The following is a 25868-nucleotide window of genomic DNA, read 5'->3' as shown; positions in this document are numbered from 1 at the left end:
TTTTTTGGATTTTCCATCAGGTGTAGTTTATGTTTCAGATGTTATTTTGAGTAAATAATTTTTTTTGGGTAAAAAAGGTCTTTATTGTGTAGTTATTACATAATCACCGCGCCATCGCTCTTCATGCACGTCGCACGAAGCGCGCGAGGTCATGGGAGAACCTTATTTATTGAATTGGATTTAGAAATGCGATTCAAAGAGCTTTTGCTAAGTTACCCTTATAATATCTATTTCCTCCGTTTTCTCTCAAGGGAAAGCAAGGGGGGGCATCAGGATTTTAGAGGTGATTAGGTGGGGCATGGCCAAAAATAGGTTGGGAACCACTGGTCTACAGCAACAGTGGGTTTCCTGATGTTTTCAATGTTGGAATCTGATCTATATTGCTGTTAGCAAGGTTGTTCCTGGATGTCCTGAGTCTCCCAACTAATCATTGGAGATCTAGTGTGTGGTCCTCCTGTGAAAACTAAGAGCTAGTTATGATCATACCCTGTCGTCTGCATCCCTCCAATTCAGCTGCAGCAATGTAGAAACATAGAAGCATAGAAAATAGGTGCAGGAGGAGGCCATTCGGCCCTTCGAGCCAACACCGCCATTCATTGTGATCATGGCTGATCGCCCCCAATCAATAACCCGTGCCTGCCTTCTCCCCATATCCCTTGATTCCACGAGCTCCTAGAGCTCTATCTAACTCTCTCTTAAATCAATCCAGTGATTTGGCCTCCACTGCCCTTAGCGGAAGGGAATTCCACAAACTCACAACTCTCTGGGTGAAAAAGTGTTTTCTCACATCAGTCTTAAATGGCCTCCCCTTTATTCTAAGACTGTGGCCCCTGGTTCTGGACTCGCCCAACATTGGGACCATTTTTCCTGCATCTAGCTTGTCCAGTCCTTTTATAATTTTATATGTTTCTATAAGATCCCCCTCATCCTTCTAAACTCCAGTGAATACAAGCCTAGTCTTTTCAATCTTTCCTCATATGACAGTCCCGCCATATGTAGATCTATTTCCACCTCATATTACTTAAAATATGTTTTAAATTTGCATTTTGAAGGTTTGAAGTTGTCACAAGGACCACTGTTTCTCCCATACTGAGGCAATATCTTTATGTGTGAGTCATTGGGCTATAGTGCAGCAAATCCAGAGTTGTTGTGTTATATGAGAGTCAGAAATGCAAGACCTGACAGATGTTGAGGCATGCCCCAGGCGTTCCTTGATCCCACTCGGCAAGTCACAAACTGGAAAAGATAAACGGAGTGGTAAAACCTGTGCTTTGCTTAGCGTAACTGCAGTCAAGCTTCAGAGTTCAGCGTTTTGCTGTTGGTGGCATGAGCAGTTCTGTGGTGTAACTGATGTTGTGTCTCCTGGACAATCATTAATATTCAGCAAATGCCAGATGGACCACTTCTCTGGGGCATTTGGAGACACCCCGAGCTTCCTCACCTAATGGACTAGAAGTTATTTGCAGGTTGCAGTTATTTGCAGTCAGTCTCAAGAAGATGAAGACAAGCTGGCTAATTAAATACACACTGTTCGCATTCTGCTACATCTTCTGGGTGAGTGAGTTAATGTGCTTCCATTTCTGTCGGTACTACAATTAGCTTCCCTTCTGGGGGAGGATCCACTCATCTATAGGGGGGAATTGTTCAAGTAGTTATACATTTTGTATTACTCTAGCATGTAATGGTGGAAATGGGGTGGGGGAATCACAAGGACTCTGATAATAGCCAGTGTGATAGCATGTACTTCCAGGTGAGGTTAAAATTAATATTTAAAACCAAAAGGACACAAAATGCTGGAGTGTAACTCTGCAGGTCAAGCAGCATCTCAGGAGAACATGGAGAGGTGATGTTTCGAGTCTACACCCTTCTACTGACCTGCTGAGTTACTCCAGCATTTTGTCCTTTTGTGTATTAACCAACATCTGTAGTTCTTCGTTTCTATATTTTAGGCCAAGTAGTGACAAGGGAGCAGTCTTCTTTCGTGCCCATCATCTATGTTTCAAATGTTTGGCCAGGCTCTTGCACAGTGGACAGCCTTCTCGTTTGCCACTGCCAGATCTTCCAGGCTGTATTGTTCACCAAGAAGTGGGCATCTTAGTAGGTGTGGCATGGATTGTACATTCTGTGTCTGCCGCATCTGCAAAGGCCCATTTGCTCATATTGGTCTTGCATCGGTCCATCCCTGTACGAAGCCTATTGAGGGACTTCCAGGTCATCCAGTCACACCTGTGACCAGATGGTAGCTGTACCTTGGTTTGGATTGGCATCTATCTATACGTGGTGGTGGTTTTCATTGCGTTTCATTTCCCACAAGGCTAGTCTGGTTGCTTGAGGAGACTGTGACGGTGGCTGGACTGTGTGACGGGAGCTCGTCCTCAACTTCAGCCTTTTTGGGGCTGGGTGAAGGGAGTGACGGGAATGGCAGGTGTCCCCAACTTGCCTACTACGTTCAGTTCTACCGGCAACTGATCTGTGGATTCCTGGTGGAGCAGTACCGGCCAAGACATCGAAGCTATCCACATCCGTTGGTTTTAGGCAGCCAGTGATGCATCTGCAGCTGTCATTAAGGGCGGCATCAACTTTCTTCGCATGAGATGATCTCTCCCAAACAGGACAAGCATACTCTGCAGCAGAGTAGCACAGCACAAGAGCAGTTGACCGCCGTGTGGATGCATTGGTACCCCACGATGAGTTTGCCAGCTTGCGTAAAGAGGCTGTTCCTCGTCCTCACATTGCCCTTCACCTTTTCGATGTGTTGCTTGAAGGAAAGGGTTTGGTCTAGAGTGACCCCAAGATAGACAGGGTAGGCACTGTGTCTCAAATGGACACCGTTCTATGTTATGGACAGCTTCCTCCCAGCTTCACGATTATGAAGGTGGAACAGGCTAACTTGGGTCTTAGCAAGGTTTGCCTTCAGTTGGTTTTCCTTGTAGTAGTTTGTCAAGATGTCTAGGTAGGATGAGAGTGTGGCTTCTACCTCATCTATGTGAGTGCTCTGGGCTGCTATTTCAAGGTCGTCAGCGTAAATGAAGCTTCTCAACCCTGGGAACACTGGCTGATCATTGGTGTTTACATTGGACAGCACCGGAGCAAGGACGCTGCCCTGAGATAGACCATTCTTTTGTTTCCTCCATCTGCTAAGTTAAGTGTTGGGCGGCGCGACCGACGTCGCAGCGGCCTCTGCAGTCTGTCTGTGTATTTTTTATTTTTTGTCCTGTTGAGGGTTTAGTTTGTAGCGAGTTTTTAAATGTGTATATGTGGGGGGTGGGTGGGTGAAACTTTTAAATCTCTTCCCTGCATGGAGACCCGACCTTTTCCCTGTCGGGTCTCCGTTGCCGTTGGGGCCTAGCGCCGTGGAGCGGCCTCCAACCAGAACGACCTGGAGGCTCAAGTCATGGAGCCTGTGGAGCCTGTGGAGCTGCGGACCTACCTCTGTGGAGCCTGTGGAGCTGTGGAGCTGCGGATCTACCTCCCTGGAGCTGGCCAGCTTCGGAGCGTGGAGAGCTGCGGTGGCGCGCTGCTGCGACCTTACTCCGGTGGATGGTGACACCGGGAGCTCGCGGGTCCCCGGTGGGAGACTGCTTTGCGGGGCACCGGCAACGGCGACTTCTCCAGCCCGAATTGCGGGGTTGAGAGTGACCTGGAGCGGGGCCTTACAACGCCCGGCGCGGCTTTAATTTGCCGCGGACTTGCTAGCGTCCGCTGGGGGCTCCAACACCAAGACCCGGGGCAGGGCCTTACATCGCCTGGCGTGGCTTTGAGTGGCCGCGGACTTTGACCTCGACTTCGGGAGAGGAATGGAGAGCAGGGGAGAGACAAGATTTTGCCTTCCATCACAGTGAGGAGGAGACTCACTGTGATGGATGTTTGTGTAAATTGTGTTAGTGTGTGTCTTGGTTCTTTTCTTGTATGGCTGCAGAAACCAAATTTCGTTTGAACCTCATGTGAGGTTCAAATGACAAATAAAAGGTATTGTATTGTATTGTATTGCTGCGTTTATCATTTAGCTCAACATAGAAATGTCTGTTTTCCAGTAAATGTCAAGTGGAGGTCCTCTGTCATGTCATGGAGCATATTGAGGAGCAGCCGGTGGTTCACAGTGTCGTAGGCAGCTGTCAGAATAACAAAGGCGATGCCAGTTGGTTCATTCCTCTCAAATCCGTGGCTTCACTGATATCCTGGCAGTACAACTATAAGTCAAGTCAAGTCAAGTCAAGTCAAGTCAAGTTTATTTGTCACATACACATACGAGATGTGCAGTGAAATGAAAGTGGCAATGCTCGCGGACTTTTGTGCAAAAGACAACAACAAAACAACCAAACAAATTATAAACACAATCATAACACACATATTCTTATTCATAATAAATAATGGAAGGAAAAACGTTCTGTAGAGTTAGTCCCTGGTGAGATAGGCGTTTACAGTCCGAATTGCCTCTGGGAAGAAACTCCTTCTCAACCTCTCTGTTCTCACCGCATGGCAACGGAGGCATTTGCCTGACCGTAGCAGCTGGAACAGTCCGTTGCAGGGGTGGAAGGGGTCTCCCATGATTTTGTTTGCTCTGGAGTTGCACCTCCTGTTGTATAGTTCCTGCAGGGGGGTGAGTGAAGTTCCCATAGTGCATTCGGCCGAACGCACTACTCTCTGCAGAGCCTTCTTGTCCTTAGCAGAGCAATTCCCAAACCAGATGGTAATGTTCCCGGACAAGATGCTTTCCACCGCCGCTGCGTAGAAGCACTGGAGGATCCTCGGAGACACTCTGAATTTCCTCAATTGCCTGAGGTGGTAAAGGCGCTGCCTTGCCTTACTCACGAGTGCTGAGGCGTGTGATGCCCATGTCATATCCTCAGCGATGTGGACTCCCAGATATTTAAAACAGTTCACCCTATCCACAGGATCCCCATTTATCCTCAATGGAGTGTACGTCCTCGGATGATGTGCCCTCCTAAAGTCCATGATCAGCTCCTTCGTTTTTTTGATGTTCAAGAGGAGGCTGTTATCCTGGCACCAGAGTGCTAGATCAGCCACCTCCTCCCGGTAGGCCTTCTCATCGTTGTCTGAGATCAGGCCCACCACCACAGTGTCATCAGCAAACTTAATTATTGAATTGGAGCTGAACCTAGCCACACAGTCATGTGTGTACAGGGAGTACAATAGGGGGCTGAGGACGCAACCCTGGGGCGATCCTGTGCTCAGGGTGTGGGACTCCGATGTATTCCCTCCCATCTTGACTACCTGGGGCCTGGCGGTGAGAAAGTCCAGGACCCAGGCACACAGGGAGGTGTTGAGCCCCAATTCCATTAGCTTCTCGGCCAGTCTGGTGGGGACTATCGTGTTGAAGGCTGAACTGTAGTCTATGAACAGCATCCTCACGTAGCCCCCCCTTCTGGCTGTCCAGATGGGAGAGAGCGGTGTGCAAGACCTGGGAGACCGCATCGTCCGTGGACCTGTTCGGACGGTATGCGAACTGCAACGGGTCCATATTCCGAGGGAGGAAGGCGCAGATGTGATTCTTCACCAGCCTCTCAAAGCATTTCATGACTACCGAGGTAAGGGCCACCGGACGGTAGTCATTCAGACAGGATGGGGAGGCATTATAACAAATCCTCCATATTTTAAGCTCCACCTCTTCACAATAAATGTCAACATGCTGTTTGCTGTATTAACTGCATGTTGAACCTGAACATTAATTTCTTCTGCTCATGCTCTAGACTTCGAGATCCCTCTAAACCACTCCATTTCGACAACAATTCTCCTTTTGATCCTTTCTACCAAAGTGCGTGACCTCATACTACCCCACATTAAACTCCACATGCCAAGTTTGCACAATCACTCAATATTTCTATATCTTGATGTAGAATCACATTGTCCTCATCGCAGTATGCCTTTCTGTATGTTTTTGTATAATTATCAAACTTGGAAACATTACATTTAATTTCCTCCTCCAGGTCATTCATTTAGATATCAGTCGATTGACGTTGAAGAACTGATCGGTGGGGTACTCTACAGTTATATTCCTAAGAGATCTATTTATTCCAATTCTTTATTTTCAAGGTGACACCCAGTTTTCAAACAATGCTAAGACATTTCCAACAATACCTTGTACTCTTAATTTGTATGACAATTTGTCTAATGCCTTTTGAAAATGTAAATATACTACATCTACAGGATCCCCTCAATCAATGCTTCCTGTCAGACATCATTTGATTCGCTACAATCAGATTGAATGATGGAGCAGGTACAAAGAACTGTTTTGCACATGATGCAGCTAGTAAAGCTGGTGCCAGTGAATGCCCGCGTTAAATTGTGACCTCTGGTGCTACCTGTGTGAATTTTGCATTTTTCCACGTGACCATGTGGGCTTCCTCCAGGTGCACCAGTTTCACCCCATATCCCATAGAGGTTGGTAGGTTACAGCCTAATGTAAATTGCTTCAGTTCGTGTATGTAGTGATAGAATCTGGTGGAGTTTTAGGAAAATGTGGGGAGAATATAAAATGTGATTAGTCTAGGATTAATGTAAATGAGTAGTTGATGAATGACCCAGACTCATTTGGCTAAATTGCCTATTTCTATGCTTTATAACACTATGACACACATTTATCCTAATCCTACATTAATCATTACCAATGTGCTGATCTTTGGTATGTGATGGAAACCAGAGTTTCTGGAAGAAACTGACAGGGTCACAGGGAGCATGTTGCAAACTCTACATGTATCGCACCAGAGATCAGGATTGAACTGGGGTCTCTGGTGCTGTGAGACAGCAGATCTAACAGATGTGCCACTTGAATCACAGTTATTATTCTGCAAATAAACAGTTAATGAATTATTATTGGAGTGGAGACCACTTCATATTGAATCTGTGTCAGCTCTTGGTCTTCTGCTAAGGCAGTCCTCGGGATTGTGGATGACTCACTTCCATTTGAATGAATGAAGGATGAATGAATGAATATGTGTATTGGCCAAGTATGTACTCAGACAAGGAATTTGCCTCTGACCTTTACTTCTACCTCTAACTGAATTCTGGATTAGATGTGAAACAAAAAGTCAAGGCCATAGATTGCGCATTTATGCAAAATCAAACAAATTAATCAGAAATGGACAGAATATATCAGTTAAAGACCGCATCTAAAATACAGTGGAAAAAGTACAATGTTTTGCAAAGGCAAAATAAATTCTTGCTTTGGTATCTGCAATCATTGAATACAAAGAAAACTAAACAAATTAGACTTTTCTATATCCTTATCTGGAAGGTTGGGTTCAAATTCCCAAAGGACTTCCCACTGCAATGAGCCCCAATTTCCAGAAAGCAAACTGAGGTTCAAGAAACAAGACTCAGCTACCAGTGAGTGAAGGCTTTGCACAAGTGTTTGAAAGAACAATTTGCAGTCATGCATCGATGCTATGACCGTTCCAAGATGTATTACAGCCAACAAAGTAGTTATGGTGCAGTTACTGTTGTAATGCATAAATGTGGCAGACAATTTGCTCTCAATACATTCCTTCTCAAATACTTTACAGCCCATTTATTAAGCCCATTTATTAAGCATTCACAGTTAAAGAAAATACAACATTCTACACAAAAACAATAATGGTGCATTAGTGTTTAATTGATGTTGGCTGAGGGATAAATATTGGCCAGAACCAGTGTTTCCACTTTAAAGGAAATTACCCGAAATTCGGGAAATTCTGGTTGTCTTTGGGTCATTTTAGGGAAATTGAATAATTGCGGGAAATTTCCACATCCGGCCCACAAAGTGGTGTAAAGGTAAAATACGCAGCACTGGCAGTTTGGCGCTCAAAGGTTTAAACAGAGCGCTGTCAGTTTAACGTGTGGGAATTTAAACAAAGAGCTGGCACTGCAGCACTATGGGTTCTAAATATAGTGCTACCGGCTGCAGCGCTGTAGGCTTTAAACATAGCGCTATGGCCACAGCGCTATGGGTCACAGACTGTTTGGGAAAATTCTCGTATAACAATGAGTCTTTGGAAATCTCTCAGTGGAAGTTGAGCCTTTGATTATTTTTCAGGCAGTGGTAGAATTCCGGATTAGTCTAGTGGTGAAAAGTTCCCAGTGGGCGATGGGATTGCAGTTACATTGGGATTAGCCTTGATTTTACAGAATGGTGGGTGGGCTCAAGGGGCTGAGAGAAGGAGAGAGGGAGAGGGTGGGAGTGAGGAGAGAGAGGGAGAGAGGGAGGGGAGGAGAGAGGGAGGGAGGGTGGGAGGAAGGGAGTGAGGGAGAGGGAGGGAGGGAAAGGGGGAGGGAGAGAGAGCAGAGATTGAGACAAATGAGAGCCTGTTGAAAAAACTAAGACAACGAAAGCTGTTGGAGGCAACAAAAGCTGCCTTGCATAACACTGTACAAGTGAGTAACAGAATCAGGAAAATACGGAGTAGTTACATAGATTTATTTTGCCTTGTTCTTCTTTGTGTTGTTAATGTGTGCCCGTGAAAATAAACAACAACAAATAGCATGCAGGAAGCATTTTTGTAAATTTCAGGAAATACCATCACATTCTGGGAAATTTGGGATTCTATTCAAGGAAAAACATTTTTGAAGTTTGGAAGCACTGGGCAGAACATTGGAAAGTACAGCCCTGCAAATAACACAGGATCTATCTGAGGTGGGTGAGTGATGCCTTTACTTAAAATCTCATTAGAAAGGCAGCACCTCTAACTCCACAGACTGCACAGATTAAAATATGTGCTCAAGACCCTGGAGTGAGTCTCACATCAACAATCTTTTGACTTAGCGTTAAGACACTAAGGAAGGGTGAACCTCTAGATGGGCTCCCGTTTCCTCACTATCACCCAAGCAATTTACTTCAACCTCTAACATCATCAATCGCTCCTAGTGTCCCAGTCTGTGTGCAGCTAACACCATCATCTGTGTTTTCAGATTGGAGGTGAAGGCAGGTGCCTGAAACTCTCATGTAAATAAAGGGCAAAGTTGAGGAAATGTTTAAGCAGCTGTAAGGTTTGTAGTATATTAAGACAGTGCAACAAATGTATTGATTATTGAATTAGCATTGAAGTACTTATTGAAATGACTCTTATTTATGTCTTTGACAGGTAGCCAGTGGGCTGATGATAGCTGTGGGGATCTATGCCAAAACAGCAGTCGAGGGAGGTAAAACTCAATACAGTAAAACTCCAACAATCAGCTAGCATCTAACCCTTCAGCACATTCCCTCTAACACACTAGTGCTCTGGGTCCCACGTTCCCTATAACACATCTGAGGTCCCAGTCCACACACTCCCTTAAAACTGTCTTAATTCTGTTTTCTGTATTCCCTTGAAACATACCGGCTTCACTGAAAAACATAAAATTCTACTGTGTATCAACCAAAAAAAGGTGAATTTAAAAGTATTTTGGAGTAATAATAATAGTCAGTAGGGCCTGCCGAGAGCAATCCTATTCTACTGCATATATTGCCTGGGGCTTCTAACGCAGTTAGACCATCAGAGTCTCCCCATTAGGAATATTCCCTGTCCAATGGGCCAACCGCAGGGTTCCTGCATTTTATGGATGATGATCCCTGATGGAATGTATTGTATTTAAAATCCTTTTACTTGGCTAAATCACTCCTACACTTGGTGCACACGCTGTTATGTTTTAATACATTTGTACGATGTGCACATTTCTGGCAAGATCTATATGGGCCTTGGAATCTATTCTCTATTTGAGGTATCAGGCAGAATCGTGTTTTTGTTTAAATAATGCTGTGCCATCAATTTCAGTCCTGATTTATGATGAGCTAGTCTTCACGTTAAATCTTCCAGTCATAAAAGACTACAGCTGCTGGTGTCAGATGCAAAAAACAAACTGCGGGAGGAACTCAGCAGGTTAAGCCGCATCTGTGGAGACATAAAGATGGTTGATGTTTTGAGTCAAGATCCAGCATCAGGATAGACTTCTTCTAATTGAATCCACACACAAGATTAGAAGTTGTTCAGCCAGAGCTGAACACATTTCTCGGCATCTGCATACAGTGGTGTCTGTCTTGTCACTTCTTGTGCTTCTTGTTCGTGGTGGTGGAAAGATTGGTGGAAAACAGGGCCGCGAAGTGAACGCTCTTTCCTTGACTCCATCAGGATAGACACAATGTGTAGGAAGGAACTGCAGATGCTGGTTTAAACTGAAGATAGACACAAAAAGCTGGAGTAACTCAGGTAACATCTCTGGAGAGAAGGAATGGGTGACGTTTCAGGTCGAGACCCTTCTTCAGACCCAGCATCAAGATACGTAGTCATACAGTGTGGAAACGGGACCTTCGGCCCAACTTGCCCACACCGGCCAACATGTCCCAGCTACACTAGTCCCACCTACCCACATTTGGCCCATTTTCCTCCAAACCTGTCCTATCCATGTACCTGTCTAACTGTTTCTTAAACATTGGGATAGTCCCAACGAACTCCTCCGGCACCCAGTTCCATATACCCACCACCGTTTGTGTGAAAATGACCCCTAAGATTTCTATTAAATCTTTTCCCCTTCACCTTAAACATATGTCCTCTGGTCCTCGATTCACCTACTCGGGGCAGGAGAGTCTGTGCATCTATCCGATCCATTCCTCTCATGAATTCATACATCATCATACGACAGATGGCGCAATGGGCTAAGTGTTCGGCTGGCGACCGGAAGGTAGCCGGTTCGAATCCCGCTTGGAGTGCATACTGTCGTTGTGTCGATTGGGAAAGGGGGAGATGCAGCGAGACCTGGGTGTCATGGTACACCAGTCATTGAAGGTAGGCATGCAGGTGCAGCAGGCAGTAAAGAAAGCGAATGGTATGTTAGCTTTCATTGCAAAAGGATTTGAGTATAGGAGCAGAGAGGTTCTACTGCAGTTGTACAGGGTCTTGGTGAGACCACACCTGGAGTATTGCGTACAGTTTTGGTCTCCAAATCTGAGGAAGGACATTATTGCCATAGAGGGAGTGCGGAGACGGTTCACCAGACTGATTCCTGGGATGTCAGGACTGTCTTATGCAGAAAGACTGGATAGACTTGGTTTATACTCTCTAGAATTTAGAAGATTGAGAGGGGATCTTATAGAAACTTACAAAATTCTTAAGGGGTTGGACAGGCTAGATGCAGGAAGATTGTTCCCGATGTTAGGGAAGTCCAGGACAAGGGGTCACAGCTTAAGGATAAAGGGGAAATCCTTTAAAACCGAGATGAGGAGAACTTTTTTCACACAGAGAGTGGTGAATCTCTGGAACTCTCTGCCACAGAGGGTAGTTGAGGCCAGTTCATTGGCTATATTTAAGAGGGAGTTAGATGTGGCCCTTGTGGCTAAGGGGATCAGGGGGTATGGAGAGAAGGCAGGTACGGGATACTGAGTTGGATGATCAGCCATGATCATATTGAATGGCGGTGCAGGCTCGAAGGGCCGAATGGCCTACTCCTGCACCTAATTTCTATGTTTCTATGTTTCTATGTCCTTGGGGCAAGACACTTCACCCACCTTTGCCTGTGTGTAAAATGTAATGTAATTATGTGAAGCACTTTGGGGTCAATGCAAGTTGACTAAAAATGTGCTATATAAATAAGATTATTATTATTATTATTATTATTATTATTATTATTATTATTATTATTATCATCATCAGAAGATCACCCCTCATCCTCCTGCTCTCCATGGAAGAGTCCCAGCCTACTCAACCTCCCCCTATAGCTCAGACCATTGAGTCCTGGAAAAATTCTCATAAATCTTCTTAGTACCTGTACCATTTCCAGATTGACACCATTTTTCATATAACATGGTTCCCAGAACTGAACACAATACTCTAAATGTGGTCTCACCAACATCTTATACAACTGCAACATGACCTCCCAACTTCATACTCAATACTCTGACTGAAGGAGCCAATGTGCCAAAAGCCTTTTTGACCACCCTATCTACCTGCGACTACACCTTCAAGGAACCATGCACCTGCACTCCTAGATCCCTCTGCTCTACAAATCTCCACAGAGCCGTACCATTCGCTGTGTAGGTCCTGCCAATGTTAGACTTCCCAAAATGCAACACCTCACATTTCCCTGCATTAAATTCCTTCAACTTCCTCAGCCCACCTGGCTAATCGATCCAATCAATCAAAATCCTACTGCAATTTTTCACAACCATCTTCACTATCTGCAAAACCACTCACTTTTGTATCATTTGCAAACTTGCTGAACTTGCCATGTATGTTCTCATCCAAATTATTGATGTAGATGACAAACAGTAACGGGCCCTGCACTGAACCCTGAGGCACACCACTAGTCACAGGCCTCCAGTTCGAGAAGCAACCTTCCATCAACACCCTCTGCTTCCTTCCGTGAAGCCAATTTTCTATCTTTGTTTAAACCTTCATGTTTAAATCCTTCTCTTTTGTTTCAGGTGCTGTGGAGTCACTAACTGCAGATCCTGCACTGATACTGATGATTGTTGGATGCTTAATATTCTGCATCACTTTTCTGGGCTGCGTTGGAGCATTGCGTGATATTCAAATTCTGCTGAAAATAGTGAGTACTCATTAGCATCTCACCCCTACAAAACAAAAGACATAAGACAGTACAACATAGGACTAGATCATTTGGCTCACAATCTCTGTGCTGAATGAGGTATCTGATTAATCTAAACCCTTCTGCCTGCATGTGACCCATACCTCTCCATTCTCTGCCTATCCATGTGCTTATTGAAAAGCTACTTAAATGCCACTATCATATCAGCTTCTACCATCATCTCTGGCAGCATGTTCCAGGTACATGTAGGTGTAGGTGTGTAAAAAGTCTATCCTCTCATGTCTCCTTAAACTTTCCCCCTCTCACTTTAAAGCTACGTCCTCTGGTATTTGAATTTCCATCTATGCCTCTCATACTTATATAAAAATACAATTTGGTCACTCCTCATCCTACAACATACTAGAGACTAGAGTTTGCTACAGAGATAGCAAAGTAAGTTTGTCCAGCATTACAATTAATATCTTCTAATCCAGGCAGCTACCTGGGAAATCTCTGTTTTTACAGTGTTGAAAAACATGAAGGTTCAGGAACTTGGCACAGTTAATGTACAGTAGATGCCTTGAGGACAGTTTGTATTACACTGATGGAGATGCTGGACGATGCAAGTCGTATTCAGGTAGATAAGTCTCCCGGGGCGGATCAGATATACCCAAGGACACTGTGGGAAGCTGGAGAAGAAATTGAGGGAGCCCCAGCTGAGATATATTATATTTCATATAACATATCAGCAATGTTCATCAGTAAGAATACTTCGATCTATCCCATTTGGGTAGAAGGAGATATTCTCCCATCTATTCAAATTTATTTGGCAAAGTTTTGCCCATTCATTTAATTCACTTTGTTCTTCAGCTGTACTATTTAAGACATTGCTTGACTTTGCATCATTAATAAGTAGGAAATTTGATTCCTTGTCAGATCATTTATAGTTATAATAAATAGCTGAGGCATCCACTCAGACCTTTGGTGTCATATGCTGACAATGAGCACACTCACATTTTATTCATGTAAAAACAAGGATCTGTAGGTGCTGGTTTATGCAAAAAGGCACAATTGCTGGAGGAACAGGCACCACAGGGGAACATGGATAGGGCATGTTTTGGGTCAGGACCCATCGTCAGAAGAAGGGTACCGACTTGAAACTTCCCTGTTCTCCTGAGGCCTTCTGACCTGCTTAGTTACTTTAGCACTTTTGTGTTACATTTTATTAATCCACAATGCCTACTGGTGCTCAACCGATTTGCAAACAAATCTAATAACTTGCCTTAAAATATATAAATTTCAACTTTAACTCACAGCTGGAATTTATCAGGTTTCTTCTGAAAGCCCAAATAACAGCTTGTACAGATATTCCTTAATTAGCCACTTTGACCCCTTCTTCAAAACATCAGGTTCATCTTACATCACCCACCATTTACAAATTCACATTGTATCTGAACAATCAGCCAAAAATATTCATCATTCAGTTATTCTGTATAGATTCTGTTGACTGCACAACAGATGTTAGGTGAACTGGTTCAATTTCCTTGCATTCGCACCTGGTCTTTCTTAATTAGTGGAGGAACATGCAGAATCTGAAAGTTGAAGGGACTGCTCCTGAACAGATCATCCATGTGGTTGATTAATTGATTGGAGGACAGATCCTGACAAAGCTCTTGTTTTTGCATGTGTGTGGGATTCGCACATCAATAAAAGTGTTGCACCCTGTGCCAGTCACGACAAGGCTCTCAAGGTGTTTGAAAGGGCATCAGATATTCTTCACAGCTCTACCAAGCAGACCAAAAGTAGTCTTTACCTTTCTTGTCTTTTCTGTGCCCTGTGAATCCCACACATTTTTGTCCTATCTGGAACATGCAACAAACCTGCAGCCTCCTCAAGCCTGCTCCACTATTAGATCAATTCAAGTTTATTGTCTTATGCATAGACATTGTGAGGTGCAGGTACAATGAAAATCTTGCTCACAGCAGCATCAGAGGCACGTAGCCACAGGCAACGCACAAAATGATACATAAATTTACAATGGTGAAAAGAAAAAGTGTGAAAAACCAGATGTTAATGTTAAGCACAGGGACATGGTAGTGCAAGAGGTTGTCCATAGTGCAAAGGAAATAGGCTGTCCATAGTGTTCTGATCACCGTCTGGTGGAGTCAGGGCCCAGACTGAGGTCTGAGCTCAAGAGGGAGCTCAAGCTCCACTGCCAATTCACTGCCGATAACCTGCACGTGGCTGGAGAGGAGGTACACCCCAGTCACTGGTGGGTTTATTGCCAGAGGGTTATGTGAGGCGAGGCTCCTGGAGGTGATGGCTGGATTCCCAGCTTTTCAGTCTATCATTGATTTGGGCTCAGCTTAGGAGAAGATTGTATTAGAACTGGACAGGTGGGTGAGGCGCAGAGCTAAAGAGGGCAGCAAGTTATTAGTAGACTGGTGAGGAGAATGACATCCAGAGAACACGAGAGCACAAGCAAGGCAATGCACAATAAATGTTTAAGAAGGAACTGCAGATGCTGGAAAATTGAAGGTAGACAAAAACGCTGGAGAAACTCAGCGGGTGAGGGAGCATCTATGGAGCGAAGGAAATAGGCAACGCTTCGGGTCGAAACCCTTCTTCAGACGCACAATATATAACCGGATACTGAGGTGTTGAGGAACTCTGGATATCCCCCCCCCCCCCCGACGAGTTAGAAAATAACAAATGGATATTTTGGTTAAATAGGCCTGCAGAATGTTTGCTTTTCCAGACCAAGACATACAATGTAACAGCAGAGATGCATATATGTAAAACACGAATTCATCAATGGTTAGAGTACTGTGTACAAAATCTGATTACTACTCTGAAGGAGGCATATGCCAATATCAGTGAGGGACCCAAGCAGATTTAAGGCAAAGTTGCCAGGGTGGAGAATTCTAGGTGCAAGGATTGGCTGGTAAGGGTTTATTTTCTTTGGAACTGAGGGGAAAATTCAACTGAAATGATTAAAATTATTTTTTTTTTAAAACAAGAAAGGAAGAAAGCATTTCACTGAGCATATACGTAAGTAACTAAAAAAAGAAGACACAAAGTGCTGGTGTAACTTGACGGGTCAGGTAGCATCACTGGAGATCTTGGAGATGCAACCAGTGATGGAAATGGGTTTTAGGAACTAGGGGTAGTCTAAGGTCCATGAGGCTGAGGTTAGGAAGGAGGGGGGGGGGGATTTTTTTAATGTGCGGTTATACCCATGTAAGAGTACAAGAATACATAACTTGTTTATTGTGTATTTATAATATAGTTTATTGTGTATTATATGTCATAGCTGATTTCTTGCATCTCTCACTCTCTCTCTGTTACATTACAAAATGTTCCATAATGGTAAATAATCTCCATTTTTTTCTGTCACCTCCTCTTTCTTTCTGCATGGCTTTTCTTCAGCACGCCTCTGCCGCTAAGAAGCCATGTCCTCACATATTCTTCGGGGTTGAATTGCGACAGAGTAGGTCCCATCAACTTAATAAATAGAAGAGTTGAGAGATGATCAGTTTGAAGTCTTGCACGTTGTGGTGACATGTAGAAATTCATGCCACTGAAGCTTCTTTCACATTCTGCTGTTGATATCGGAATTGTATTTACAGCCATTAGCAGCTGCTGAAAATCTGCAGAAACTATCTTCCCTTTCGATTCCTTGAATTCTCTGAAGGCTCTGATACAAAGCCAACCATTTAAGCCAAATTATTCTGCCATTTCTTCTACATCATTATCCCCAAGCGTAAAAAGTGAATCTTCTGGAATATTGTTAATATCTAAATATTTCGACTTGGTAATTAACTTTTTACATTTATCATTGGAAGCTGTTGTAAATTCAAGCAGCATGGATTTCATATTATTGACTAAACTCCTCAAAAATAGAAAGAAAGAACTGCAGATGCTGATTTAAAAAAAAGACCCTGGCTTAACAGCAACCGGGAAGAGGAGGAGAAAGGAGGAGAGGAGGAAGTCGAGGGAGGAGGGAGGGGGGGGGGGGGGGGAGATGGGGGGAGATCAGTAGAGTCAGTAGGTCTGACCCATGGAACATCGGGGAACAGTTAAGAAGCTACAGAGTTAGCAGCCCGAACCTGAGCTACAATAATTAGGAGGTATTTAATGAGGTGGCAAGTGAAAGAATTAGAGAGGAGTTGAGAAGAGATCTTTCTCTCTGGAATAGTTAGAATTGTACCGGGGAAGGATATCTCTGCAAGAAATGTTAGATGCTGAGAAACACACTGAGTGAGTAGCTGGAACTATATACCTATGAGGCCCAGTACAGAAAACTGGGGTGTTGTATTAGCGTCAACAGACAGCTCCCTCTGGCTGTTGTGAACAGTAATATCTGACTTTACTCATAAATATGGTTAATTATGGTATCATATTAATTTTTTTTATTTTTTTTTTTTCATTTTTTTTATTAGAAGTACAGTAAATTACAATAATACACATCAGATATATCTTATTACATTTGTTGTACCACTTCGTTTTTCGAGCTTTAAAAAAGATAGAAATAAAAGAAGTAAGGAAGGTATCATATTAATGATCGGACTTTATTCCTTTGAGTGCAGGAGGCTGAAGTGTGATCTTATAGATGGGTATAAAATCATAAGGGGAATAGATAAGGTGAATGTGCAGAGTGTTTTACCTAGAATAGGGGGATCAAGAACCAGGGGACATGTGTTTAAGTTGAGAGGGGAAAGATTTAATGAGAACCAGAAGGGCAACTTTTTCAATACAGAATCTGGTGAGTATATGGAACGAGCTGCCAGAGAAAATAGTTGAGGCAGCTACTATACCAGCATTTCAAAGATATTGGACAGATACAAGTATAGGAAAGGTTTACGGGCCAAATGTTGGTGGGTGGGACTAGCATAGAGGGTGGTACCTTGGATGGCACGAGCAAGTTGGCCCGAATGGCCTGTTTTCGTGCTGACTAACTATAATCTCGATTAAAGGTTTAGTAGGAATATTAAAATAAAATTGTACAATATAATTCTAGGGGTAAAGAAAGGTTTGGGGGATATTGATAACTCTTACACAGTGATGTTTCTCCTGCATTTAACATTGGGATGGCATGCTGTCTATGTGGTAGCCCACACTGGATAAACTGAAACTTGCATTCATATTAACAGTTCCTGTGGACTCTCCTGTTCATTCTGCTGCTTCAAGTAACAGGTGCTGTACTTGGCTTCGCATTCGCTGAAAAGGTAAATTGAATTTTTATTTATTTTTGTTCATTTTTCGTACAATTGCATTATTTAGCTGGTGCAGGGGAGGATTCACAAGTGAATAGGCTACCTGTCTCAGGACTATAGCAGGAGGTCTGTGTGAATTATGTTTGCACTACACCCACTGCCCCGTGACTAGCTTTGTTGATTCTTCTAGAAATGCTGCTAGTTTTCAGGAGAACACAAAAAGGTCTGCCGAGAGATATGGACCTGTTAGGCTCATGCTGAAGAAGATGATGGATGAAGTACAATACGTGGAAAAGGGAGGTTGTGCTCTTTGGTAAAGTAAGAAATTACATTTGAGGACCAAGGGAACTTTGGTGCATTGTGGGATCTCGGCATCTGGTTCATGAGATACACAAAGTAAATCTGCAGATATAATTGGTTGGCCTTTGATGATAGGGAGTCAACTGCCAACAGTGAAGAAATCTTAACGGGCTGTCCCACCTGGGCGACCTTATCCGCGAGTTCTGGCGAGTTTGCCCTCGACTCTTACCCGCAGCATGGTCGACATGAGGTCGTAGGAGGTCTTTGTAACTCTCCTTCATGCTCGAGAGTGGTCCCCGTGTACTCGAGGCCTCAGCTAGGTCGCGGCGTATTTTTCAACGTTGAAAAATGCCCGCGAGTAAAAACGGGTCGCCATGGAAAAAAATCGATACTTTTTTTACTCGTAGGTTTAGTTGTAGTAGGTCGGCATGTTAGTCAAAGGTAATCGAGGGTAGATAGTCTTCAACATAGTCAAAGGAGGTCGAAGGAGGTCTTCAACATGACATTTTTTCAAACTCTCCTAAACTCGCTGATTAGGTCGCCCAAGTGGGACAGCCCCTTTACTGAGATTGTGAAGGGGTTTTTGAGGTTTAATTTGGAGTCCAGTGTGTAGATTGCTCTCTACACTCAAATAGAGCACTGCCTATGGAGTTCCCCTTTAAATCGGGATGAAGCTGGGCCTACTTGTCTTGTGGAGTACCTATTTCTGTTCACAACCTGCACATGATCACCTGAACATCACTGATGTGGGGACCAAGTGCGTCCACCACTGTCCCCTGTCCATGTGCATGTGTGGTCACCTTGTGCATTTGCACAAAACACATAGACCACATGGTAACTCTCTTTTGAATAAATGGATTTACAATGAAATGTAATCCTAGAGTGCAGATAAATATTATAATATGTTAAGCCTCAGAATTTGTCAGTTACAAATATTTAAAACATTTAGGGATAACTTTCTTGTTTGCCTAATCGCTCATTTGATTTTCCGTGAGAATGAAACCATTCAGTCTTCCATTTGGTTTACATTCAGGGGATATAGCCATCAGCATCATCACGGATCACCCAGGGAGGCACAGTGGTGCAGCAGCAGAGTTGCTGCCTTACAGAGATCCGGGTTCGATCCAGACTACGGGTGCTGTCTGTATGGAGTTTATATGTTTCTCCCTGTGACTGCATAAGTTTTCTCCCACACTCCAAAGACATACAGGTTGGTAGGTTAATTGGCTTTGGTAAAATTGTAAAATTATCCCTAGTGTGTAGGATAGTGTTAGTGTTCGGGGAGATCGTTGGTCGGCATGAACTTGGTGGGCCGAATGGCCTGATTCCGCACTGTATCTCTAAAGTCTAAAGATATAAGCAGGATTTGCAAGAGGTACCCAGCAGGTCCCGCTGCAAGAGATCTAATGATAAGTTATTGATCTGAAACATTAACTCTGTTTCTCTCACCACAGATGCTGCTCGACCTACTGAATATCTCCAGAATTTTCTATCTTTATTTCCAGCATCTGCAGATTTTTGCTCTCCAGCGACTCCAGAAAGCTCAACTGTCTCTAAATTGTGTTTCATTTGTTTAAGGTGGAAATGAGGGCTGTGGCATTACTGGAGAAAGGAATGATCAGATACAGGGATGATCTTGACTTGCAAAATCTTATTGATTACATCCAGAAAAAGGTATGGGTTTCTCTGAATCGCGGCAAAGTTGATTATTATGATCTGTTTTTGTTTACAATAGAATTATTTAAAGGTGACATCACACAACAGAGTATTTACACATTAGGGGAGTTATTTATTCCCTGATTCTGATCTCGGGTACGGCCTGCAGAGCAATTGTATGTTCTCTCTGTTGCCACATGGATTTCCTCCAGGAGCTCTGGATTTTCTCACATCCTAAAGGATTAATTATCATCATAGAATTCGGGCAGATTCATCCATGCCGACCAATTTGCTAGTGTCTTTTTCCTGTGTTTGGCCCATATCTCTCGTACCTGTAGAGAAATGAGAAGGTGGTGGATGGGAGCCGGCATGAAGCTAATGGGCCGAGTGGCCTGGCATGTCTGAAGATATGAGAAAATTATTCTTGATTCCTTTCTGCAGAAAATGAACATTTTGGCTTATCACTATGTATTAATGTCTCCTCAAAAAATTAACCAGCAATTGTTGCTATTTTCGCAACTTATGATAGTGATATTTAAACTTTCATCATGTACAATATTTTTCTTTTGAACTAAAGTTCTTCTTAATGATGTTTGAAACATATTTTTCTTTCAGTTTTGTGTGCATGAAATAGAGATGATTTAAGTGGAATGACAAGCCTTTCAAAGTGATTATTGACAAAGTAAAAATAAATGAGATTCAACCTTCTCTCACAAGCTGTATGCTGGACAGTTGTAAGTGTCCCCAGTTATCTTCCTCCAGTTCAGATGTTGCGGAGTATTAAGTTACAAAGACTGGTCCAAAAATGTGTACTTCAGCTGTGCAGAAACCAACCCCAGCCTCGAACGATGTGCCGTGCCGTTTTCCTGCTGTGTGATGACAACTGAAGAGGTGAGGATGAGCTGCCTTGTACCAGGGCTCTGGGGCTCCAGGCTCCCCTGGTAACAGATGACCTAACTTACGCAAATTCTCTCATACATTTCTGAAGCAATTTTCAAGTTAATAAAAACAATAGGAAAATGTTTCAAGGTATTAATGACTGGATGCAGCATTTATTCCATTAGTTTTATCAGTCGGAAGCGTTACGGTGAATATACTGTATAATGAAATGAAAATATTCTATTACTTGTATGTAGAGCGCGATACTGATTGCAAGAGAAAATGGACGATTATGATTTACAGAGAATTCGACTTAAGGACAGTGCTCAGGACTAGAAACCTCACTTCACTTAACGCTGCCTGTACTGACATTCCTGCTGAAAGAAGGTTTACTTACTTCTGAAACCCAAGAGTGGCAGGAATATGGTGGACCAGATAGACGACATCCATTTATCAACCAACTCTTGTTTTTTGTAGTGAACTCACCATTTAGATAGGGATTGCAGCGGTCTTTTGTGTGCACTGCAAGTTCTAGTAAACACCTGTGTGATAATGACTCAATAATCTGATTCTTGATGTTCTTTTAGAGATAATATCAACCAGGACACCTTGGGATGCTTGTCACAGTTTATATTTGCTTGATCGCTGGCTAACACTCTGAGCTCTTTCAGGGACTGAATGACATATTAACTTAAATGCGTTTGATGGAGATCTTAAACAAATGGTGGACTTAAACAATGGGGCTTTCACCTCCATAGATGCTGAACACCATGTGTGGGTATGAGACTCAGCTGATCGATCCTTGGGAAAACCGGAATCAGATCTACACTACTGGATGTCTGGACACTATTGTCAAATGGGGACAGCGGAATCTGTATCTGATCGCTGGTTTAGGCCTTGGTCTGCTTTTCCTCGAGGTCTGTGTCCCTCTTATTTTAACAATATTACTTGCGCGGCATTTTTTGGGTGGCACAGTGGCGCAGCGGTAGAGTTGCTGCCTCACTGCGCCAAAGACCCGGGTCTGATCATGACTATGGGTGCTGGCTGTATGGAGTTTGTACGTTCTTACCGTGACCGCATGGCTTTCCTGCGGGTGCTCCGGTTTCCTCTTACACGCCAAAGACATGTGGGTTTGTATTTGGAAATTGTCCCTAATGCTTAGGGTAGATGTAGTGTATAAGTGATCAATGGTCGGCGCAGATCCGGTGGGATGAAGGGCTTGTTTCCATCTTTAAACTAAACTAAACTGTACTGTCATCGTCATTCTTCTGGACTTTCTCCCAAGCTATAACAATGTTCATGTCGTGGGATTTTCGCCAGTGTCTCAGTTCATAACTGTCTCAGTCACTTGCAATCAAATTACTTCCTTTTCCGGTTGTTATCTCTGGTGTCCGCCAAGCTTACTTGCTCTTAATTTCATGACTACATACTGCTCCTCAGCATCATCTTCCAAGGATTCAGGGTCTGTTACAAAGGTGCACTGATGAAGCCTAGCTGTAATCACCAGCTGCTCCATGACCTACCTTACATTCTCACGCAGCTTAGCCTACATCCACAGTGAACACTGGAAATACTTAGCGGGTCAGGCCTGTTTCAGGTTGGAGATCCTTCATCAGAACTGTGAAAGAGATAAAATAGTCTCATTAAGCTGAAGAGAGGGTGTGATAGAGGGATTTCCCTGTGGGGTAAAACCAGAGTGAACGTGGGGATAAGCTGCAAACAAGATTGTCTAGTAACTGAGTGAATGGGAACAGTTAGAGAGCGAGAATATAGACAAACGTGAGGCTTTTTTCAAGCTTACATCTGGGCCTCTATGATCAATACCCATACATAAGTCTGTACACTGAGCACTAAATAATGCCATGTTATTTTATGCCCTTGAGGTCTTATCCCTGTAAAAGTGAGCTGGAGAAACTGGAGTCAGGAAACAATGGTTGACTCTTTGACTTTTCCTTTCAGATTCTGATGATCTCACTGACAGCTGCTTTGCTCAAACAAATCCACTTCATCAAGAAGCGAATCACTCGTAGACCCACCACACATTAGCGCTCAACTCTCAAAGACCATTCATCTCTTCTTGTTAGGGCATTGTCAGCATCTGAGGAGAAGGAGCACGTCTTCTTACGATCGCACTGAACCCTCGGCACCCCTTGCAAATATGGGCCTTGAAACCAGAGAGGATCTAACAGGACTGCACGGAATCACCACTCTGTTTTTTTTGTAATGGGATTGATTTACAGAAAAAATATATTACGCTTGCTAAGAGCTATTTTGGAATATAGCTCCAGGGAATCGTGTTCAATTACTTTATCATTTGGTAAAGTTCTTAGCTGACTGGCCTGTACGGTTTGACTATGTGACTGAGACAAAATAGCTCAGCTTAGCCTACTGGAGATATCGTACACACCAACAACTCCCCAGGAGAGAGCCTAAGATCAGGAACTGTGGGGAATTTCAATCAGCACACAGACCACCTGTATCACTTGCCTTGCTGCTGGCTGTAAATAGCGTATCAAACCTGAGACCTCACCCACCTGGTCTACTTCTTCCCAGCTTCCTGGGCTGAGTGAAACATCATCTATTCCTTATCCCCAGAGATGCTGGCTGACCCCCTGAGTTACTCCAGCATTTTGTGTTTGTCTTTTTGACTAAGCCATCTACCTGTGACGCCACTTTCAAGGAACTATTTACCTGCATTCCCAGATCCCTCTGCTCTACAACACAGATTAGACTGCCCAAAATGCAACACCTTGCACTAATCTGCATTAAACTCCATTAATCTTTCCTACACCCACTTGCTCAGCTGATCAAGATCTTACTGTACTGTTTGATAACTGTCTTCGCTATCTACAATACCTACATTAGTGTAATCTGCAATCTTACTAATCGTGCCTTCTTCATTTGCATCCAATTGTTGATATAAACCACAAACAGTAATGGGCCTAGCTTGGTTCCTTGGGGCACACCACTGGTTACAGGCCTTCAGTCCAAAAAACAACCTTCCACTATCATCCTCTGCTTCATTCCATGAAGTAATTCTCTATCCAGTCGGCTAGCTCTCCCTGGATCTCATGTGATCTAATCTTCCAGAGCAGCCCACCATGTGAAATCTTATGCCTTACTAAAGTCCATATAGAGAATGTCTACGGCTTTACCCTCATCAACCTTTTTGGTTACTTCTTGAAAAAACTCAGATTCATAAGATATAATTTCCCAAATATAAAACAATGTTGACTATCCTCAATCAGCCCCTGTCTATCCAAATGCATATATATCTTATCCCTCAGAATACTTTCCAATAGCTTGTCTACCACAGACGTTAGGCTCACTGATCTATAGTTGACAGGTTTTTTCCGTACAGCCCTTCTTAAATAGGCAGAAAATTAGCCATCCTCCAGTCTTCCAGCACCTCACCCTTATCTAATGATGATTCATATATCTCAGCCAGGCCACCTGCATTAGGAGGAACTGTTGAGGAACCTTATTGAGATGCTGCACTCAACCAAGGTGTGGTGCTGGTGGAGGGATTGAAGGTTTAGGGTGTAGGTCGGGCCACCAATCATGTGACTGATGGCTCTCGGAGACATCTAGCTTCTTTTAGCTCGAGACCTTGGTTGGAGGTAAACCTATTTGAGCAAGGAGGCAGGTTTATCGCAATCCTAGCTTGTGCCTTGTGGATGGTGTCAAGTGAGTCACTCACAGGGGTTACTCAGCCTCTGACTTACTCTTGTACCCACAGTCATATGTGGCCGATGCAGCTGAGTTACAAGTCATGTTGAGTTTAAAGTCATATGTATAAGTAGGGTGTACTTTCTGTCCGATGTTGCTCATAGTGCCTTGGTGATGATAGTGGGTTTGAATGCCAAGAGAGGTTTGACAAGCTTTCTCTTGGAGTTGGCCTTTGACTTGCCCTTATATCTATAGCATTTCTGCCCATCACAGTGATATGGTAGCGGTGCAGTGGTCAAGTTACTTCATGTAGTCGAGGACTTAGTGCCTGCAGATGTGGACAGCTTCATTTGTTGATGATTTGTAAATGGGTTGGAACATTGTGTAATCATCAGCGAACATCCCCACTCATTGATGAAGCAACTGGATATGGTTGTAGCAAAGGCTCAGCCCTGAGGTACTCCAGCTATTACATCCTGGCACTGAAGTGATTGGCTTTGAATAACCACAACAGTCGTTGTTCTTCACCCGTTCTCGTGTAAGACCAAATATACTAGAGCCCCGCTGTAGTATCTTTGAGTAAGACCATGGTATCTCGTTTATAGAGAGGTGAGTTGGGCGATCAGACCAGTCTGGGCTTGAATGTTCCTTCCACACAAAAGGCAGAGGTGGGATGGAGCTGCAGCATCAGTGGTTCTTGATTCACTTTTCCTATTTGTCTCCTCTAATCTACAGTGGCTTCCTCGTATGAGTGAGCACCACTTTTTATGCGGGCACGTCACAAACAGGACGATCCAATACTTGTTGTTCCCAGTGGCGTGTGCCAATGTTGAAACTCTTCAGGGATATTCTAAGAGAGTCTTTGAATCTCTATCTGTCCATCACACGATGGTCTACCCGCAGTCAGCTCTCCGTGAAGTAGCTGCTTTGGTGTTCCGTCATCATTCATTCTTCTGCCACGTCTTGCCCACCTGAGCAGTGATTCAGCAATGTGTAGATGTTGGGAGGTTTGGCTGGGACAGAACCTGTATCTGGAACTTTGTCTTGCCACTTGATGTGAAGTATTCTCCACAGACATGTCACGTGGAAGTGGTTAAGCTGTCTGGCATGTCTGCTGTATACGTTCGTGTCTTGCAAGCATGGACCAAGGCTCTCAGTAGTGGATAAATTCACTGGTGTAGAGGGAATAGAGTTAGAAGTCAGAAGTCATGATATCCAGTAGATAGTGAGTTCAATTGGTACATGCAGAGCAACGTGTACATATAGACAAATTTGTTATTTTTACCTTTTCCCCCCCTAAAACTGCTGATAAGACCTAAGCGATTGTAACGGTAAGGTATTTATGTTAGTGTGGACTTGATGTATCAGGGAGGCAGCTCTGTTATGAGTCTTTGTTACTTCTCCTTGGTCTGGGATCCAGAAGGGTACCAGGACATCGGAGTTCTCCAGACCTGCTATCACAAGCCAGAATCTCCAAAGGATAGATGGCCGTGGGACTTGATGCTACCAGCCATTGCTCATATCAGTGGAGACACAATGGGCAGAAGGGCATGAGATTTGTTGCTTTATTATTTCTCTATTTCCTGTATTACATATTGGCTCCTTTATTAAGTATTGTCCTGTGTTTTACAATAATAAACAGTCATTTGTAACTTT

At 43.6% G+C, this 25868-nt stretch overlaps 1 protein-coding gene across 4 annotated transcripts; it reads left to right on the top strand.

The window, feature by feature from the left end:
* On the top strand, positions 1–25868 carry zgc:113223 (uncharacterized protein LOC541424 homolog). Of its 4 annotated transcripts, XM_055650382.1 has the most exons (9): positions 3–1554; positions 8507–8629; positions 9078–9135; positions 12389–12513; positions 17646–17720; positions 19587–19682; positions 20427–20555; positions 21302–21460; positions 22503–25868. In XM_055650382.1, exons 3-9 carry the CDS (start codon positions 9093–9095, stop codon positions 22587–22589), a joined length of 714 nt encoding a protein of 237 aa, XP_055506357.1. In that variant the 5' UTR covers positions 3–1554; positions 8507–8629; positions 9078–9092; the 3' UTR covers positions 22590–25868. The 4 variants fall into 4 exon arrangements, with proteins under 4 accessions (XP_055506359.1, XP_055506357.1, XP_055506358.1 ...); XM_055650383.1 differs by lacking the exon at positions 8507–8629 and having other exon boundaries at positions 9082–9135; XM_055650381.1 differs by lacking the exon at positions 8507–8629.

The sequence above is a fragment of the Leucoraja erinacea genome, chromosome 19 (assembly GCF_028641065.1).
Source record: "Leucoraja erinacea ecotype New England chromosome 19, Leri_hhj_1, whole genome shotgun sequence".
Taxonomy (NCBI): Eukaryota; Metazoa; Chordata; class Chondrichthyes; order Rajiformes; family Rajidae; genus Leucoraja; species Leucoraja erinaceus.
This window is presented reverse-complemented; position numbering and strand designations above follow the sequence as displayed.

Excerpts from the sequence above, each read along its gene's own strand:
- zgc:113223 (XM_055650381.1), top strand. The coding sequence starts at position 1,498 with ATGAAGACAAGCTGGCTAATTAAATACACACTGTTCGCATTCTGCTAC. Across the intron at positions 12,514-17,645 it reads TTCAAATTCTGCTGAAAATA|TTCCTGTGGACTCTCCTGTT; the intron begins GTGAGTACTCAT and ends TCATATTAACAG. Across the intron at positions 17,721-19,586 it reads GCTTCGCATTCGCTGAAAAG|GTGGAAATGAGGGCTGTGGC; the intron begins GTAAATTGAATT and ends CATTTGTTTAAG.